The 16,214-nt window shown below is 48.1% G+C and overlaps 1 protein-coding gene across 1 annotated transcript in view; it reads right to left on the reverse strand.

The window, feature by feature from the left end:
• The window catches only part of TTC12 (tetratricopeptide repeat domain 12), a 36,405-nt gene that overhangs the window by 4,813 nt on the left and 15,378 nt on the right, over positions 1 to 16,214 (reverse strand). The window contains exons 6-12 of the mRNA XM_015421984.1: positions 15,147 to 15,268; positions 9,000 to 9,059; positions 4,511 to 4,582; positions 3,640 to 3,700; positions 3,241 to 3,429; positions 2,255 to 2,324; positions 8 to 53 (exon numbers count right to left, since the gene is read on the reverse strand). Coding sequence (XP_015277470.1) covers positions 8 to 53; positions 2,255 to 2,324; positions 3,241 to 3,429; positions 3,640 to 3,700; positions 4,511 to 4,582; positions 9,000 to 9,059; positions 15,147 to 15,268 — 620 coding nt within the window. The remainder of the gene's footprint in view (positions 1 to 7; positions 54 to 2,254; positions 2,325 to 3,240; positions 3,430 to 3,639; positions 3,701 to 4,510; positions 4,583 to 8,999; positions 9,060 to 15,146; positions 15,269 to 16,214) is intronic.

The following is a 16,214-nucleotide window of genomic DNA, read 5'->3' on the forward strand; positions in this document are numbered from 1 at the left end:
GGGAAAGAGACAGCTCCGCTTCGGCAGGGGATTTCATCTCAGGACGGAATGCGCTGGAAAATGAAGAGGTTTCATAAACAACAAGGAGAAGCCATCAGGTCACAGGAGAAGTCAGACATTGCCTTCTGGTGCAGTGGTTAAGTGCGCGGACTCTAATCTGGGAGAACCGGGTTTGATTCCCCACTCCTCCACCTGCACCTGCTGGATGACCTTGGGCAAGCCATAGTTCTGATTAGAGCTGTTCTCTCAAGGACAGTTCTGGAAAAAGCTATCTCAGCCCCACCTACCTCCCAGGGTTTTAATAGCAGGCATCTTTTGAGGGGTGGGAGAGGGGGGAAGCAATTAGGGGCTTGCTATTTTATCTTTGGTTTTAGCTGGGGCTGTTTCGGATATTATTGTAAGCCACCTTGAACCAAGAGGAAAGGTGGGATATAAATGTTTCAATTAATTACTTAATAAGCCTCCCAACAGTCCTGTAAGGGAGGCTAGGCTGAGAGTGTGTGATCGGTCCAAGGTCTCCCAGCGAGCTTCCGTGAGAGGGGATTTGAACCCGGCTCTCACAGAGTCAGTTTGGTGCAGTGGTTAGGAACACAGACTCTAATCTGGGAGAACCGGGTTTGATTCCCCACACCTCCACTTGCAGCTGCTGGATGACCTTGGGTCAGTTACAGTTCTCTCAGAGCTGTTCTGAAAGAGCAGTTCTGGAAAGAGCTCTGTCGGCCCCACAGGGTGTCTGTTGTGAGGAGGGGAAGGGAAAGGAGTTTGTAAGACGCTCTGAGACTCCCAGTGAAGGGCGGGGTATAAATCCAATCTCTTCTCTTCTATCTTCTACTTTGAGAGTTTAACCATGCTGGCTCTAAGTGATATGGCACCTTGGCAAACTATCCGTTCCCAAGGAAGTCAGACTGAGTTGCAGCATACATTGGCCATTTTGGCGAGGGTTAGGCAAGAGCGTGTCGGTAGAAGAAACTTGTGTATGGTATTTTGAGGGAACCCACCCTGAGCCTACTATGTGGGGAGGGCGGGATACAAATCCAATAAAACAAAAATAAAATAACAACTGCAGGGGGCGTGTTCCCAAGAGGGCACTTTTCAGAGTATTGTCAAATGAGAGCTGCAGAGAGGTTCTAGGTGCTTAAGTCCAAGCCTGAGCCTCTCACAGGCAAAGTCTGAGTCCAGGGGCACCTTTCAAAGCAACAAAGTTTAATTCTGGGTATAAGTTTCCATGCACGCATACGAAAGCTTATACCCAGAATAAAATTATGTTGACACATGAATGCACACTTCTTCATGGACACTCTGCAAGAGGCCAGCCTACACCAGCAATACCCCGCCACCCAAAGTCTCTGCTGCCATTATTCTTCCTCCAAGCCTGCCTTCACTCCCATCACTCACAGGCAGTGTTCCCTCTAAGCTGAGTTAGTGTGAGCTAGCTCAGTTTTTTAGCCTCCAGCTCACAAATTTTTGTCTCAGCTCAGGAAGAATGGCTCCAGAGCAAACTAATTTATGCAGTAGCCAAATCGCTCGCTCACAACTTTTAATGCCAGTAGCTCACAAAGTAGAATTTTTGCTCACAAGACTCCACAGCTTAGGGGGATCATTGCTCACAGGCACGCTTTTCACTGAGTGGCTCTCTAGAAAATTCATTTCCCACGGAATTAACAAGGAATCGGGAAGTGAACAAATGCTTTTCTGATTTCTTCTGGGCTTTACATGACAAAGCTTCGGGAGACAGCTGAGAATCAGAACAGGGCCACCGGCGTTATTGCTCGGCATGAGGTAAAATCTAACACAAATCCAACCTGACAGAACCAATAAGGAGCAAAGATAGTAGAAAATCCTGCAGGAAGATCGTCTCCCTGGACTTGGGAAAAAAATGAAAAAGATGTCCAGAAAAAGTTTCGGCAGTGAGGACAAAGATTTATGGGAGCCAAAGCAGTCAATGAAGCTATGCTGCCTTTGGCACAGTGACTTCTGCTGCTGTTTGGATCTGGGCGAATGCAGCACTTTGGAGCTCTGCAAGTACTGAAGCAGATTTTTACTGAAGCAGATTTCCGTGTGATGCCTCCGAAAGAGCACTGTTTATTCTAAAAGGTCACCTAGAAGGCAATAAAGATTGTGCAACTGGCAGCAGCATTTATCTGCTGATCGGCCGGTCTGAATTTCATACAGCGATTGGGTTTCTCGTTTGCAGCCTTTCTCTGTTTGCCCCCACTGCAAACACCCTCCTGTTCCTCCCGAAGACAGCCCTTACCGTCTTATGACCTTGTTGTCGTTGATGATACTGAATCCATTGTTTGTTCTAAACAAGGTCTGCTCTGTGCCTGCAATAAGTTCAGAGATAAGAAGTCAGATCCCTGGTCCTTCAGACTGAAAGACTTCACCATCCTCACCCGAAGCTCAGCATTAAGTGACAAGTTTGCCAAAGAGATCGTCTTGACGGACGAAAATGACAACCAGCAAAAAGCATGCGACATTCATTTCATTTATCATCCAAGATCCGCCGACACCAGTGTAAGAGCACAAGCTAAGCACACACATATAAAAACCATTTAAATGCGTAACTTTGTTCTTTAGTGACACAAGCTTCAGTGATAAGCGCTCCCTTATCGACTGAGCCAAAGTGCGAAATCTGGCCTCCTTGAGAGTGGTTTTGTTAAGAAAGTCTGCAAGGAGAATGGATGTGTAAAATTTATCAGCTCTTTCTGGAAACTTAGATAAAACAGGGTAATTTATAGGGAATAAATATCTTTATAAAATAAACAGAGACGTAACATGTCTTCCTTTGTTTCCACGGCATTCAGCTGGCAAAAACCCGAACTGTGGGAATGCCTTGCAGCACAGCTAAAGGAAGAACACTGAAATGGACCAAAGTAAATGCTCTGCAGTGTTTAGGAAATTATAAGGCGTAGGGGTAATTTGCCAGAACAATATGTTGGCTGTGATTCTCTGCCACCAGATAAGAGTGGATCCAGGCTCTATCGACTTGAAGAGCTATTTCCCAGATCCTCTGATTGTCTCGTTCGCTCCCAACTTGGCACTGAGTTGGAGGAGAAAGGCTATACGATTGTAATTTCTTCTCAGCAGCTTCTGCCCAGCCTGTTCACAACAATACTGCCGGGGATATCAGTGAGCAGCATTCCCTGGCCGACTACAGAGAACAACTCAGACTTGAGGCCCCTTGTTTGCAGGCAGCAGAGCTGTCGTCTCTCGCACCCGGAAGGAGAGAAGAGTACTTACCATCTTGTACAATACCGGTCAAAAGCTGGATCCCGCCCGCATAAAAAAGGGCATTTTCGTTAGGCCTGCTGAGTTCCTGGAGCAGCTGGTTCACAGACACGGCTCCATGCCTTCCGGATTCAAACTCCTTGGTGGCTTTCTCTTCCTCGTGGTGTCTTTTTTCTTCCAGGTCTACTTCGTTCAGGCAGTCTGGAAGTTCCAACGGCAAAACGTAAAAACGAGCAGGGTGCAGAACTGACAGAAAAACTAAACAGAATGAGGTTGAATAGAGGGAATACAGGGAAGGACCCGGCCCCTTGGGTGAGGAGCGCCTGAGGCACCAACAGCAGGGAACAACTTAAGCCGGAATCTCAGCTGACAGCAGGATGACAGCGGCGGAAGGATTTACGGACGCCTTACCTTTACACAGCTTCTCTTTATGGGGATCGATTTCTAAAATCTTCATGTAGCACTCCCTGGACTAGAAGAACAAAGAATGGGATTTTAAGGTTAGGGCCCGCTAAAGGACAGAGGATGTTAATGAAACATTCACAAAACGCAAAATGGGAGGCAGTGGCTACTACCGCGCACAGTCAAGCTCTGTGCAATCTAAATCAGCACTCTTGCCTCTCTTGGATTCCTATGTGTTTGTCAAGGTAACCACAGAAAGTAAGAAGCAAACTTCTCTTGGACACCCCGAATTCAGACCCAGGTTCCATCCCCCACTTTTCTGCTCTTAAGACTGAGAATAAAATAATTTAACACACAGCTTTCTAAAGATGCTTTCATATTTTGAACATGGCTGCATTAGAAGAGGAGAAGAGAAGAGATTGGATTTATACCCCGCCCTTCACTTGGAGTCTCAGAACAGCTTACAAACTCCTTCCCCTTCCCCTTCCCACAACAGACACCCTGTGAGGTGGGGGGGGGGCTGAGAGAGCTCTGAGAGAACTGCCCTTGAGAGAACAGCTCTGAAAGAACTTGTGACTGACCCAGGGTCACACCAGCAACTGCATGTGGAGAAGTGGGGAATCAAACCCGGTTCTCCCAGATTAGAGTCCGCGCACTTAATCACTACACCAACCTGGCACCAAAAGGCACGTTAGCATACCTGTATTGTTTTAATGGATTTTTTAAAAAATAAAATCTGCTTCACAATAAGCAGGAGGGATGCTAACCAAGACGTAACCTGTGCAGCCTTCTCAACGGACCACGACATCCCAACCTTTATAGAGGACTAACATGGTACACAACAGGAAGGTCTGCTGAGAGTTCACAGGCCTCGCCTTACCTTACTGTACTGCTTCAGTGCCAAGTACGCTTTCCCCATATGAAAGAAGGCCTTGAGGTATTTTTCATCACACTGCAAGGAACAGAATCGTTTAGCAAAACTTGTGAAACACTGGGGCTTTTTGCCAGTAAGACTTTTACGACACACTGGAATTGTTTCATATTCGCAAAAAAGAACTATTCCTAGGTTTCCGTGTTATGATAAACTCTTCGCTGGGCCACAGCAAAGGGCAGGTGCTCAAGCAAGTGCTGCCCATTATTACTAGAAGGAGATCTGATTGTAGCACAAAACAGCCAACACACCCATGGAAGAGCAGCATTGCTTTTTTCAGAAAGTGCCTTCAGTCCTTTGGATAGGTCTGTGGGTAGGCTGACACTCAAGCGCTGGTCACCAATGCTTCCTCTAAGCGGCAGAGTCTTGTGAGCAAAAATTCTACTTTGTGAGCTACGGGCATTAAAGTTGAGAGCGAGCGATTTGGCTGCTGCATAAATGAGTTTGCTCTGGAGCCACGCTTTCTGAGCTAAGACAAAAATGTGTGGGCTGGAGGCTAAAAAACTGTGAGCTAGCTCGCACTAACTCAACTTAGAGGGAACATTGCTGGTCATGCTCTTCCGTGGTGCTGGGGACTGACCACGGCGCACAGAACTTTTCGAGCTGCTTCCAAATTAGAAGCCAGCAAGGCTTCTCTTGGAGTCAGAAGTCCTAGAAATGGCTCTGATCTCTTAAGAAGGCTTGCATCCAGCCACAGAAAACACTGCTCAGACACCCCAACTAGCCAATTAAATGATACTGAAACGTGGTCATTGTTTGTGCCGACCTTTCCCCATCAAACACTTGGAAAGCGGCAGTTTTGCTTCAGCGCGGCTGACCTGCCATCTAGCCAGGCCCCTTAAATCAATGGCACTTAGGGCATCAGAAGTGACAGGGGAAACGATCTTTCAGAAAGCTTTCAAGATATCAGCGTCTAAGTGGACATCAGTCTTTCTTCTAGTCTGCAAGGGAAACGGCTGGGGCGGCGGCAGGGGCGGTGAAAGGGGCTCTTGGCTGGAGGTGCTCGGCGGATGACAGCCGGGGAAGGCGTCCATCCGGCACTTGTTGAGGGGGAGGGGAACCAGCAACCAGAGACGATCCGACTGCTGTCGCCACCGCTCGTGACATGGATCGGGACCGTGAACCAAGTACTCTGCGACTATCCTGTCTGCACAACCTCGTTGCCTACGGTGCACAAGAGGGGGCTGAAAAGCGACTGAGAAGTTCCAGGTGACTTGCACACTTCCTGTTCCCGGCCGTGTAACAGGCCCAAAGAACTGTGGAAGGTGTTCAGCGTGAGGCAGGGCTGGCGTTAGCACACCCGAGGGCGGGGCAGCTGCCGGGGTCCAAGACATCAGGAAAGGGCTCACTGCCACTGGTCCTTGAAATCTGCCTGTACCCATGCTCCCAATGGCGGGACCACCTTTCCCCATAAATCCCCCAGAGAGCACTAAGGTCAGGGTCACAAAATCGCCTGGCCCTGGCCCAAAAGACGCCAGACTGGCCGCTACCAGGGCCTTCTCAGTGGCGGCTCCACACTGGTGGAATGAGCTCCCGGAAGACATCAGGGCCCTGCGGGATCTCTTACAGTTCCGCAGGGCCTGTAAAACGGAGCTCTTCCACCAGGCCTTCAATTAGGAGCCACCACTGGTGAATGAGCTATTAAAAACTGGACTGTTATGGCATTCTTTGGATACTGGCCTAGCCTACATCGGACCATTTTACAGTAATCGCCATCTGCCTTCAACTGAACTTTATGTACATCCTCTGTTATGCGGAATTTTATAATATTGTATTTATGTATCTATGTTTTATTGTATTTTAATCTGTTGTACGTCACCTTGAGTCTTGCCTGCGCAGGCAAGGTGGGATATAAATCGAAATAAATAAATAAATTGAGAAAGGGTGTGCAGGTGGTGCACCAGTGGTGGCACAACCTGGGAGCGATGACAGCAGCACTCTCAGCTGTGCAGCCTGGATGGTGCTGTCAGAGGAAGGCCATGTAGGTGGAGTGGACAACTAAGCAGCGACAATCAAAGGGCTTGAAAGTGGGAGAAGGATGCCTGAGCAGGTGGGGAGGCATGCCGCATGGGGGTGGAAACGAAGGCAAGGGGGGGGTGGACAGGCGTGGGCCCTGGGATGACACGATACTGGCCCCGGGATGGGGGGGGTCCTCTATGTGGGTGGATCTCACTGGGGTGGCTGCAGATAGATATGATCTGGACGACGGCCTTTTTAAAAACAAACCAAGAAGGAAAGAAGGAAAAGGAGGCTCCAAAGGCTAGCAGACTGCCCGGGCTCTTCTATCTCAAATGAATGTCACAAAACGATGAGTACCCTGATGCATCTGAGCTTACAGAATTAAAATATGTCAAGTCATGGAAATTGAGAGTTTTACATATCGCTTTGCATGCAACCTCATCTGGCTGGGAGAACTGAAACCAGCGCACCGTATTTACATTTTCAAACAGCTCTCCAGAGATGCTGATGGATAAATTAATTCACCATTAATTACATCAATCTTTAATTAAATGTTTGATTTTTAAATATGAAAAGATCGGAGTGGTTCTGCGAAGCAGAAATATAAATGTTTATGTCTGCTCCAGAATATCAAGTATCTATTTAGTTTTTTTAATTGGGAAGATGGAAATTGTGCCAAGCAAGAGATTTAATTGGACCAGAGTTTACTTTAATTCGTACTTAAAACTATAGTATTACAACAAAGAGCTTTAAGAATTATTAGCACATTTGAAAGCATGCTACTTCCACTTCACAGAATATATAAATGGGGGAGAGTTAAAGGTCGAATCCACATGTGTGTTTCTCACCGGTTTCCTGACATTTTCACTCCTGTCGCCCAACAAACTGTCTACATTTGCATCCGGTTTCATGCTGGCAGTGCACCAGTATAAAAATCAGTGTCTGCATATGTTTCCCGCCCTCTGGTAGTGATTCCATTGTCATAGCCGCTCCGCACTCGTTGAAATGAATGCTGTTCTTTGCTGCTCTAACCCCTCCTTTCTGGTTTCGTTGCGCTGTCAACCTAATGCAGATATTTTTGAGCCATTGCTCTGCTCATTCTTAAATAATTCCAACAGGTGGTGCAGAAAAAACTAGGCGGTAACTCGTGGTATGATTCCAGCAGAACTCTTTTCTCTTTTTACTAGCTAGCCCCCCAAAATAATTTTTAAAATTTTTATCTTGTTTTGAAGCTTTTATTTCTTGACCCCTTTTACAGACCGACTGAACATTTTAAAGTTCATTACTGGTGCAGTAAGAGCTTGCATTTATCTCAAAACGTTGCAGTCCCAGAACACTCCAGTAACCCCCAGGGGACATCTAGTGATGAACAATAGATTGTGATTAGATAACTGAAGCTCAACATCAAAAAAACTAAGATCATGGCATCCGGCCCCATCACTCCTTGGCAAACAGAAGGGGAAGTCGTCGAAGTAGTGACAGACTTCACGTTCCTGGGATCCCAGATCACCGCAGACTGTGACAGCAGCCATGAAATTAAGAGACGCCTGCTCCTTGGGAGCAAAGCGATGGCGAACCTAAACAGCATGATAAAAAATAGAGACATCACCCTGCCAACAAAAGTCCACATGGTCAAAGCAATGGTCATGTATGGCTGCGAGAGTTGGACTATAAGGAAGGCCGAGCGCCGAAAAATAATTATCTTGAACTATGGTGCTGGAGAAGACTCTTGAGAGTCCCTTGGACTGCAAGAAGAACAAATCAGTCAATCCTAAAAGAAATCAACCCGGACTGTTCCCTGGAAGGCCAGATAATGAAACTGAAGCTCAAATACGTTCGCCACCCAATGTGAAGGGAGCACTCCCCGGAGAAGACCCTGATGCTGGGAAAGATTGAAGGTCAAAGAAGACGGGGACGGCAAAGGATGAGATGGGTAGACAGTGTCATAGATGCAACCAACATGAAATTGAGCTCACTTCAGAGGACGGTGGAAGACCGGAAGGCCTGGCGGGAGCTGGTCCATGGGGTTGCGAAGAGTCGGACTCGATTGTGCGACTGAACAACAACAACAACACAAAGCGATGCAGTTCAATCTGAGTCCAGTGGCACCTTTGAGACCAACTAGATTTTCTGGGTACAAGCTTTCGAGAGTCAGCGCTCCCTTGTCAAAGCTCCCCTTTGAGTCTCAAAAACTCATACCCCCAAAATCTTTTCGGTGCCCTGACAGGCTACTGGATTCAAATCAAAGTGTTCTAATGCAGACCGGCATGGCTTCCCTCAGAGACTATCTTCATGGAAAGAAATACAGATGTGAGCATGTAAGTAAAAGGAGGGCCACGAAACACATAAAAGTAAAAGAGCTTCCTTTCTATTCACTACAATAGCTGTTCAAAGCCATCTACACTTCAAAGCCCGGTTCACCTGGCCACCTGCTTTCCCTCTTACACAGGTTAGGTGGAAAAAAATAGGAAACTCTTACCCTTAAAGCCCATTCGCAGTCAAGGATGGCTTTCTCGTGCTCCTGCAGCTTGATGTAAGCCTGAAACAAAATGAGCCAGAAGAGGCAGGATAATTTAAGCAGTAGGGATGGGCATTAACCAGCTCACGAACCTTTGTTCGTGATGAATTCTGCCCAGTTCATGGTTTGCAAACTGCAGCCTGGCCATAAACTTCCACGAACTTTTAAGGCAGTTTGTGGAGGCTTGTGGGTTCATGGGGAGCAAAAAGCAAGGATTTAAACCCATGCTTTCTACTCCCCGCGAAATCCCCCAAAACAGCTGAGTGGCAGGAACAGGCAGCTCTTGGCCACTCAGCTGATTAGACTGGAAACAGCTGAGTCGCAGGGGCAGCTTGCTCCCATGGCTCAGCTGTTTGGTTTAAATGGCTTGGAGCTACTTAACCCCCTGCTTTCTGCTCACTGCCAAAAGCAACAGGGAGCAGAAAGCAGGGAGCAACAGGGAGCAGAAAGCAGGGGTCACAAACCCATACGAACTGGTTCAGTTCACAAACCAGCCTCCCGGTTCATATAGGTTCATGGTTCAGAACTGCAAAAAATGTGGTTTGTGCCCATCCCTATTAAGCAGTATTTACTATGTACGTATTAACATTATTTATAGTCCACCTTTCTCACAGGGACTCAAGGCGGCTTACATAGAATAAATCAGTTCAATCAACAGAGCGGGACATCCAAAAGACATTGCAAGGGAAGCGAACCAGAGGAGAGGCACAGCAGAAGTATTAACATGATATTAGTTGTAGATTTTCTGGGCTGTATGGCCGTAGTCTTGGCATTGTAGGGTCTGACGTTTCGCCAGAAGCTGTGACTGGCATCCTCAGAGGTATAACACAGAAAGATGGAGTACTCTCTGTGTCAAAGCCTTCGACAACATATTAACATGATACATTAAACGAAAGCAAGAATTACATAGTAGGAGACTACTTCCTACTTACAGCAGCAGACAGTACGAACTATTCACAGCGGTACAGTCTACAGTCCCTGACCCTTTACCCCAGGCTTCTTTCTGAACCATATTGTTACAGGGCAGCTCTATTTGCTGTGCAAAAAGGCCTCTTGAATAATTCAGCTTCGCAGAACTTGCAGAGACCCAGGAGGGTGGGAGCCTTCCTGACCCAGAAGACAGGTACGGGCCGGGGGATGGCTCGCTGCACAGGATCCTCAGTTGACTCCCAACTCCCAGAAGAGATGCGTCTCTACTCTCAGGGAGGGAAAACCAGAAAAGTGGACTCTTGTAAAGTAACTGGCAGTTGCTCCGTACTCTTAGAGGCTCACTTCCATGCTCATATGTCATTAAGCCACACAGAAATGACACAAAGGAAGTCAGAGAATGCGTGGGGAGCAGTCCTGGAGCTTTTTCTATGCCAGAGGGCAAAAGGCACAAAGTTGCAGTCCTATTATAAATGACTGTCAAAAGTACCAGTCACTGCGATAGAGAGAATTCACTCAACAATAGACATGAAGAGCTACGGCTCTAAATTACAGGGATCTTTTGTGCCCGCAAAGTAAGCTTTGCTTCACAATAGCTCCTACCCCAGAAAACTCTGTTGATCTTTAAGAGGCTTCTGGACTCGATTTTTCTTCTGCTACTACTACAGACTAGGAGCTGCGGTGGCTCAAGTGGTTAAGACGCTGAACTGCAGGCTGTGGAAGGTCGGTAGTTCAGCAGTTCGAGACCCGGGTGCCGCATGATGGAGTGAGCTCCCGTCTCTAGTTCCAGCTCCTGCCAACCTAGCAGTTCGAAAGCAAGAAATTGCAAGTAGATAAATAGGGACCACTTTGGTGGGAAGGTAACAGCGTTCCGTGCGCCTTGGTGTTTAGTCATGCCGGCCACATGACCATGGAAACGTCTTCGGACAGCGCTGGCTCTTCGGCTTTGAAACGGAGATGAGCACCGCAACCCTAGAGTCGGATTCGACTGGCTTTCGAGCAAGGGAACCTTTACCTTTACTACAGACTAACATGCCTACCCACCTGAGAGGCTCTAAATTAGAGCACCGTGACTTTTGAAAAAGAAAAAGAGGTTCTAAATTATCAGACCTGCGAGTTCTGCACCAGAACAAAGTTTGAGTCCAGTGGCACCTTTTAAGACCAGCAAGGTTTAATTCTGGTTAGCAGCTTTCATGTGCATGCGCACGAAAGTTTATACCCAGAATTAAACTTCGTTGCATGCACACGAAAGCTTATACCCAGAATTAAACTTCGTTGGTCTTAAAAGGTGCCACTGGACTCAAATTTTGTCCTATTGTTTCAGACCAACATGGCTGCCCACCTGAGTTCTGCACCAGTTAGTCAGAGAACGCAATACCACCATAGTAGATCGTTTCATAGAACAGCCTCTTAAAACACTTGACAAATTAATTGTAAAGGGACCAAGAGCCCCGTTCCAGTAGCAAAGGCAATGAGAGGGAAGTGTGGCGGCATTTTTGAGCACTCGAGGAGTGCAGTCTGGGGGCAGTTTCCCACACTCCCACTTAGGAACCACCATAGTGGACAATCAAGGTAAGGGACACGACTTCCCAGCCACACCCTGGGCTCACTGTAAGAAACCCACCCTGTAGACTGCACAGGTAGTTTGTCCAGACAAAGGTGAATGGAGCATGCTGAAGTAACGTGCCTGACAGCTAAAACAGGGTTCGTCTGGGCACACCCCAAGTCTTTGGGCGCAGCCTGCCTCCTTCGTCCAGTACCAGCCCACGTGCTGCTGACAGCCTCATTGCAACGCATGCATCCGCACAGAAATCAACGGGGCTGCCTCCAGCCTCTTCTGAACCTCAGAGGGGCACGATGGTTTTGGTTTGGTTTCCTGGCATCTCTCGGGGAGCCCACGGCAGCAAAATCTGAGCTGTGCCCTCTTTTAATGGCAGGGAGGGGCTGTGGCTCAGCGGCAGGGCATCTGCTTGGCATGCAGAAGGTCCCAGGTTCAAACCCTGACATCTCCAGTTAGGGATCAGGTAGCAGGAGATGCGAAAGACCTCTGCCTGAGAGCCTGGAGAGTAGCCACTAGTCTGAGTAGACGAGACTGACTTTGATGAACTAATGGTCTGATTCAGGATAGGGCAGCTTGCTGTGTTCAGTGCAGGATAAGTGGAACTGAAGTCATTTGGCCTACAAATACCCCGACCCAGGGGTCATTTCGTAGAAAAAGAGGTGCAGGAGCTCATTAGCATAACTCATTAATTTGCATATGCCACACCCCCTGACATCACTGGACGTGTGTCAGAAGGCAACACCCACCGCTCAGGCTCCACTGGACTGTTTTGGATTGCTAGCTATTGGGGGGCTGGGGAACATGCAAATCTGTCCTCGCAGAGGAGGGAGAGCTTGTACCTGAATAAAACTTGGTCTTAAAGGTGCCACTGGACTGTTTTGGACCGGGGGGCCGGGGGGGGGGGCTCTGCAACTTACCTGGTTGCTTCTTGCTCTGACTGAGGGCTGCTGGGAGCAGGGGGTGGGGCTTGTTGCATGTGCCCATCCCCTGGGCTCTTTACTGCCGGAGCGCCGCTCCCCTGTGCTCCTGCAGGAAATGACCCCTGCCCCGACCAGACTCTCAACTCTCCGTAGTCATTGCAGGGAACATGGGAAGAAAGCCCACCAAATCCTCTTATGAGGCAAGCGCAAGCTGAGTGAAATGCTTTGCAGGATTTCACCTCAGCTGAGACGTGCCCAGACTCCAGAAAGGCCTGGGAACACAGCATCTGTTCTTGCACTCCAAGCTGCTAAAAGTTTGCCTTCACTTCTAAGAAGCATCTGTACACAGCTTATCTTCCTTGGGTTATCTGTGCCCCCAAAACCAGAGTGGCTTGAAGGTGGTAATATCGAGACAAAAGAACATTCTTCCTACAACACGTAAGGAGACCGTGCAATGCATATTAAGTGTGGGGTACAAATCCTCACTCCACCATGAGGCTAATTGAAGAGCAAGGTCGTTTGCTCTTACCCTGAGCTACCTCACAGGGCTCTTGTGAGGGGGGGGGGAAGGGATGGGAGATGCACATATGCTGCACAAAGCTCCCTGGAAGCAGGGAAGGACAAAAGGGTACCAGACAGATTGAGAAAAACATATGAACAGAGAGCTGGGAAGGACCCCGAGGAGGAGGAGGAGGAGATTAGATTTATACCCCGCCCTTCACTACCTGAAGGAGTCTCAGAGCGGCTTACAATCTCCTTTCCCTTCCCCTTCCCACAACAGACACCCTGTGAGGCAGGTGGGGCCGAGAGAGCTCTGACAGAAACTGCTCTTGAGAGAACAGCTGTGAGAGAACTTGTGACTGAAGAAGAGATTGGATTTATACCCCGCCCTTCACTACGTGAAGGAGTCTCAGAGCGGTTTACAATCTCCTTTCCCTTCCCCTTCCCCTCCCTACAACAGTCACCCTGTGAGGTAGGTGGGGTTGAGAGAGCTCTGACAGAAACTGCTCTTTTTCAAGAACAGCTCTGACAGAACTATGCCTCTCCCAAGATCATCCAGCAGCTGCAAGTGGAGGAGTGGGGAATCAAACCCAGTTCTCCCAGATTAGCGTCCACTCACTTAACCACTACACCAACCCCCTGCAAAATGCAGGAAATTCACATCTACCTCTCCCCCCCCCCCTCCACTCACCCAATGACCCCTGTTCTATACCCAGAGGAAGGGGGGGGGAAACAGGATCCCTGGGGCCATCTGGCCCGGAGGAAAAGTCCTTCCTGACCCCAAAGACAGACTAGTGACTTGTCGAACTCATTACCACTGGATGTGCTGATGCATTTACGCCACGACAGGTGGAATGATCTTCCACCAACTTGCCTAATTCTGCAACACAGCCCCATCAACGGCTATAGGCCATCATGACAAAACAGAGCCTCCATGTTCTGTACCTCTCAATACCAGTTGGTGAAGACAATTAGCGGAGCAGGCTTTTGCCTCCATAACCTGCTTGTACTTATTTCTCTGTTTACAAAATCTGTATGCCACTTTTCCCCTCAATGAGGGCCAACTTCCGGGAGGCACCCAGATGGCTATGGTGTGAAGGCAGAAGTTGTTTATTTATTTATAAATTCAGCTTTTAGACTGCCCTCCTGAGCAACATTTCCATAAATATATTCACAATTCATGTTAAAACAATTAAACAGCAAAACAGCAAAACAATAACATCTAGTTAGACTAGACCAGGGGTGGCCAAACTTGCTAAATGTAACCGGCCCTCAGAAGAAACGTCAGATGTTTGAGAGCCACAAGACATGAATAAATATTACACACACATTTTTATTGAAAAAATAAGCAAATTTGCTTTTTATTAACATTAAATTAAGACTGTGGCCGATTTCCCACAAGCGCTGCTCTGTGCTCACTTTTCCCTTTTGCCCCATGGTACGTATCAATTTCACATAAGCTGCTGCGCGGCCACATTTTGCCCCGCAACTTTGCGCCATTTCCCCCGCGTCTACTCAATCCTCAAAAAACGGGATTGAATCGACCCGGGGGAAATCGCGCGAAGCTCCGGGGCAAAATGTGGCCACGCAGCAGCTTGTGTGAAATTGACACGTACCATCGGGGCAAAAGGGAAGAGCGAGCGTGGAGCAGCGTTTGTGGGAAATCGGTCTCTGTGAAAGAGCCGCGTGTGGCTCCCAAGCTGCAGTTTGGCCACCCATGGACTAGATGAACCACTGGTCTGATCCAGCAGGGCTGCTCTGGTGTCGTGATGGAAATCCTAACATCACCCTGTTGCTTTTTGAGTGTAGCCTCTTATCTCCCCTACCACCATCTACGTCTATAGAAAAAAATGACACCGCAAATCACAGAAGACGCCTGTGGCCGCGACACATAAAGTGCAACTAGTATGCGATTCTCCTCACTGGGAAGGGGAGCCTCAGTCCACCTTGGGCCCAGAGGGGTATAAATATTTTAATTAATAAATAAACCAGAGGGTGATGTTAGCTGAACCAAGGACATAGAGTCCTGCGATACATGAAAACAAGGGGTGCGTTTCTAACCCCGGACATCCAGCAGAGGACCGAATACAGATGTGATGAAAGGAAAGCGGATGAGGGTTATGCTGACCAGAAGGCTGCCTGGACTAATTTACAGTGAGAAGCCCACAAGCACTGCAGCTGCTCGTGTGCCGCACTGACCTGGGCTCTGTTGGCGTACAGTGCCGGCATATCCTTCTGCTTCTTCAGGCCTTCTGTGTACTTCTGGATGGCTGCTGCAAAGTCCCCTCTGCTGAAAGCATCATTCCCCTGTTCTTTCAGTGCTGCAGAGGGAACAGCCATAAAACAGGACTGGCCTTGGGGACTTTCAGCTGGGAGACGGTGTACAAATAAACTATCTAACATAAAAGTTTTTTATTAAAGTCTTGGTTAGAAAGTGCCCATGATCACAAGTGAGAAGGACTTTTGAAACGGTGATTCACAATAACCACCTAGATTTTTTCCGAGGGTAGCTGTTTTGGTCCCGGGCTGAAGCAGTATTGTGACCGTGATGGATCACACACTGCAGAAGCGGAGAGGCAATCGGAGGGTTGCAAAGTTGTCCAAAAGACAGAGGGGCTGATGTTGCCTAGAAACTAACTGGGGTTTAGAAGTCTGTTCTCTTCATTTCTGTTTCACTTGTCCCTTCCTTGCTAGATCTGTTGCAGACCGGGAGAGAGACCAGCACTGTACCTATTTATTTGTTCTGTGTGCCTGAAAGCTACTGTGTGCCTGAAAGTAAACGTTTTCCTTCTTGAAAGAAACATCAGCCTGGACTCATATTTATCTGCAAAACTGCAACATTTATAAACAGGGAGTCGGGATCCTAATCTCACTACAGTTGCTGATTTTCTGCCCCTCGTCACACTTCTCCTCTGCTCTAACCAAGCCAATGCCAATGGGCATGGCGCCTCTGCATCCGGACTCCCTTCTCTGCTATACCCCTCCCACCTTCAGACTGGGGTAGGAGGGCTTGGGGATCTCCACTCCAACTTGTATCTGACAAAAGGAGCTCTGACTCTTGAAAGGGTGTATACCCTGAAAATCTTGTCGGTCCCTAAGGTGCCACAACACCTAAATCTTTGGCTCCAATTCATTCCTAACAAGTAACATTAATCACAAATTGCAGAGGGGCACGGGTCACTGTAATGCAGATCAGACACCATTTTAGTTTGCTTGCCTGCTTGCTTGACCAAACTTTGGTCAAAGGCTTCTCAAGGCCTACTTGGG

The sequence above is a fragment of the Gekko japonicus genome, unplaced genomic scaffold (assembly GCF_001447785.1).
Source record: "Gekko japonicus isolate JY-2015 unplaced genomic scaffold, Gekko_japonicus_V1.1 scaffold114, whole genome shotgun sequence".
Taxonomy (NCBI): domain Eukaryota; kingdom Metazoa; phylum Chordata; class Lepidosauria; order Squamata; family Gekkonidae; genus Gekko; species Gekko japonicus.